This window comes from Python bivittatus, unplaced genomic scaffold (genome assembly GCF_059951505.1).
Source record: "Python bivittatus isolate LINGU-HERP-01145 unplaced genomic scaffold, Pbiv_v1 ctg000430_np1212, whole genome shotgun sequence".
NCBI classification, from domain to species: Eukaryota; Metazoa; Chordata; class Lepidosauria; order Squamata; family Pythonidae; genus Python; species Python bivittatus.
In genome coordinates, this window is record NW_028277071.1 from 5431435 (window position 1) to 5434553 (window position 3119).

General features: G+C 42.1%; 1 protein-coding gene across 1 annotated transcript; it reads right to left on the minus strand.

The window, feature by feature from the left end:
• Positions 1–1755: 1755 nt before the first annotated feature.
• On the minus strand, positions 1756–2694 carry LOC103059054 (olfactory receptor 4N2-like). Its single transcript, XM_007444252.2, has one exon. It carries the CDS (start codon positions 2692–2694, stop codon positions 1756–1758), a length of 939 nt encoding a protein of 312 aa, XP_007444314.2.
• Positions 2695–3119: the final 425 nt, after the last annotated feature.

Sequence of the window (3119 nt, forward strand, 5' to 3'; positions counted from 1 at the left end):
AATCATAGGATTTGGGCAATGGTCAAAATATTTGATAAAGGCTTCAGAATTTTTGGCATACTTTTGGCTCAGAGGTACAGCAGGCCAGAATGAGGATAGAAGAATCTGGCAAAATACAGACATTCCCATCTTTTTAAAGGATCCTTTCAAATTCACTCGCTTGCAAAGTCAAGATCCAAAAGGATTGTAAATAAAGCACATGGTCAGCCAATAACCACATGATGTTGCCAATCCTAAAGTTTTCAGTGAGTTTGCCATGACATTCACAATGCACCTCACAATGATGCAAATTCATCCTGGCTTTCAGATGGACACAGACACACTTCCTAGAGGGACACAACTAAGCATTTCCAAGAGCTGAAGGACTCTTTCCCTTCTTGATTTTCTTGGAGAAAGACAAAGGAAAGCAGAATAGACAGCCTGGAGACACAATTCTCAGCACCCATAAAATGCATCACCAGTGATGAAAAATGCTGGGAGGTGTGGTTTAGCAAATATTATGTTTATATTTAGCAAATATAAGGAGTGCTGCAAACAGTATCTGCAGGAGATCCAACAGAGAGAAGTTACACATCCCTCCTTTCTTCAGTTCAAGGATATCTCCAAGGGAATCTTCCCCATCTGGTGCCTTCCAGGTGTTTGGATTATGGTTCTCTATAGCCAGGGAAGTTAAAGTCCAACACTTTGGAGGGCATCTGGTTGGGAAAAGGTTATTTTAAAGTAACAAGGCTTAATTGGAGAACATACCTGATATTGTGGATCATCTTTGTTTCATGTCTAACCAGGCAAAGAAACAGAATCATAAATGCCGCTGATGTACTAGACTAGATGTAACTCTTCCATTCAGGCATGAAGCTGTTTTGGTGATCTTGGGCCTGTCTTTTTGCCTAACCAAACCTATCCTACCTCACAGAGGTCTTAAGAGGATAATGTAGGAAGTGGGAGGAAATCATGTATACCTCCTGATGTGCACATATGTGGAATATAAACAATGTTGTTTCATATATATGATCATTCATTCATTCATTCATTCATTCATTCATTCATTCATTCATTCATTCATTCTATTGGTTTGGTTTAATTTTTGCAATTCCAGTTACGGCATCAGCTGTAAGAATATTTTAGAGGTAAAGGAAAAGGGGTATGTTCTTCAGGCACTGATGCCAAGAACAAAGATCCAAACAGAAGTTTGAACCTGCTGCTCAATCTTCAGTTGACTGATCAAAAGCAGAAAGAATGGGAATTCTAAGAATCCAATCAACTGGTCCAATCCAGATTTCTCAGCATAGTCTCTAGTGCAGTGTTTCTAAACCCTGGGAACTTTAAGAGATGTGGACTTCAACTCCCAGAATTTCCCAGCCAGCCATGCTGGCTGGGGAATTCTAGGAGTTGAAGTCCACACCTCTTAAAGTTCCCAAGGTTGAGAAACACTGCTCTTGTGGCTTATTTAGTTTAGTTTCATTCATAGTTGAATTTAGTTTAGCTAATCTCCCATGTTTCCACATTTTACCATACCCAACAAATACCAAAATACATCCAAAATAATCACAAGATGGGATTAAAAAGCCAGCTTAAAAATTGTAGGGAAATGACCCAGTCAAAAGGAAAAAGCAAGATCAAAATGAATGGCAGTGGAGAGAAAAAAGAATGAACTCGAATCTCACTGCTAGCGTGGATTGTTTCGCACATCAGTTGCACATCTTTAAAAACACAGTTATGAGATCTTGTGGGAGTCTTCTCACTATGTCATTCATGTCACTTCTCAACCCAGACCTTGTTTCTGATGATCATTTTCCAGATGGCAAGCTTGATTTCATTATTCCTCAGGGTGTATATCATGGGGTTCATCAGTGGGAAGACTACAGTGTGGAAGATGGCCACCACTTTATCTAGTGGGAAGGCTTGGAAAGGTCGGCAGTACATATAGATGGCAGGAGCAAACATGATGAAGACAATGATGATGTGGGTGACACAAGTGGAGGCTGTTTTGCTCTTTCCTTTTTTGGCACTGGACTTCACCTTGGCCAGCAGAACCCCATAGGAGATGAGGAGAAGAATGAAGCACATCAAGGTAGCCAAGCCACTGTTGAAGAACATGACAAACTCTAAAGTGTAGGTGTCAGTGCAAGCCAGCTTGATGATCTGGTTGATGTCACAGAAGAAGTTGTCAAGTTTGTTTGGGCCACAGAATGGAAGGTGTATAATGGGGATGAACTGGATCAAAGAATGGACCAAGCCAAGAAGCCACACAGTAGCAACCAGGCCCAGGCAGACGCCTTTGCTCACAACATTGCCATAACGAAGAGGATGGCAGATAGCCACATAGCGGTCAAATGCCATGCCTATCAGGAGGAGGAATTCAGCTGCTCCCAACCAGTGAAGGAAAAAAATCTGGGACATGCAGCCCCAGTAGGAGATAGCTTTCTGACGAGAGTATAGGTCAGCCAGCATTTTGGGTGGGGTGACTGAACAGTAGCACAGGTCTAAGAAAGCTAGGTTGCCCAAGAAGAAGAACATGGGGGACCCCAGGCGAGGGTTGCTCCATATGGTCACAATGATGAGGATGTTCACAGGCAAGATGAGGGAGTCAAAGACAAGGAATAAGACAAAGAGGAAGAGTTGGATCTCCCTTCTCTGTGAGAGACCCAACAATACAAACTCTTTCACCCTCATGGTGGCATTCCCACGCTCCATTTTGCCCAGGTGATCTCCTGCAATGGAAGAAGAGGGAGGACTAAAAACTCAGCTTTAAATCACTGAGAAATCACTGACAAGCTACAGCTTCAAAAGCTTTGTGTCTTCATTTTCTTATCTCCAGACCTCACTGCTATCATCACCCATTTCCCAGTTAGTTGGCAGGAAGCTATATTTTTGTTTTCTTTCTTTGTGTTCCTAGACTGGAGGAAGGCAAGAGAGTTTTGAAGAGCTGAACCTACACTGAGAAAGAAGTTTCGATTTTTGTTTTTGTCATATTTACTCCCCCAACCAAGCAAAGGGTTAAGGGCATTGTATTCCAACATGCCTGGAGGGTTTCAGATAGCTGAAAGTTTTCAATGTTGGTCTGGTATCTCTACTTTTGGTGGTCTTCTGTCATCCTTCCTCCCTTTATCATTGTCTAT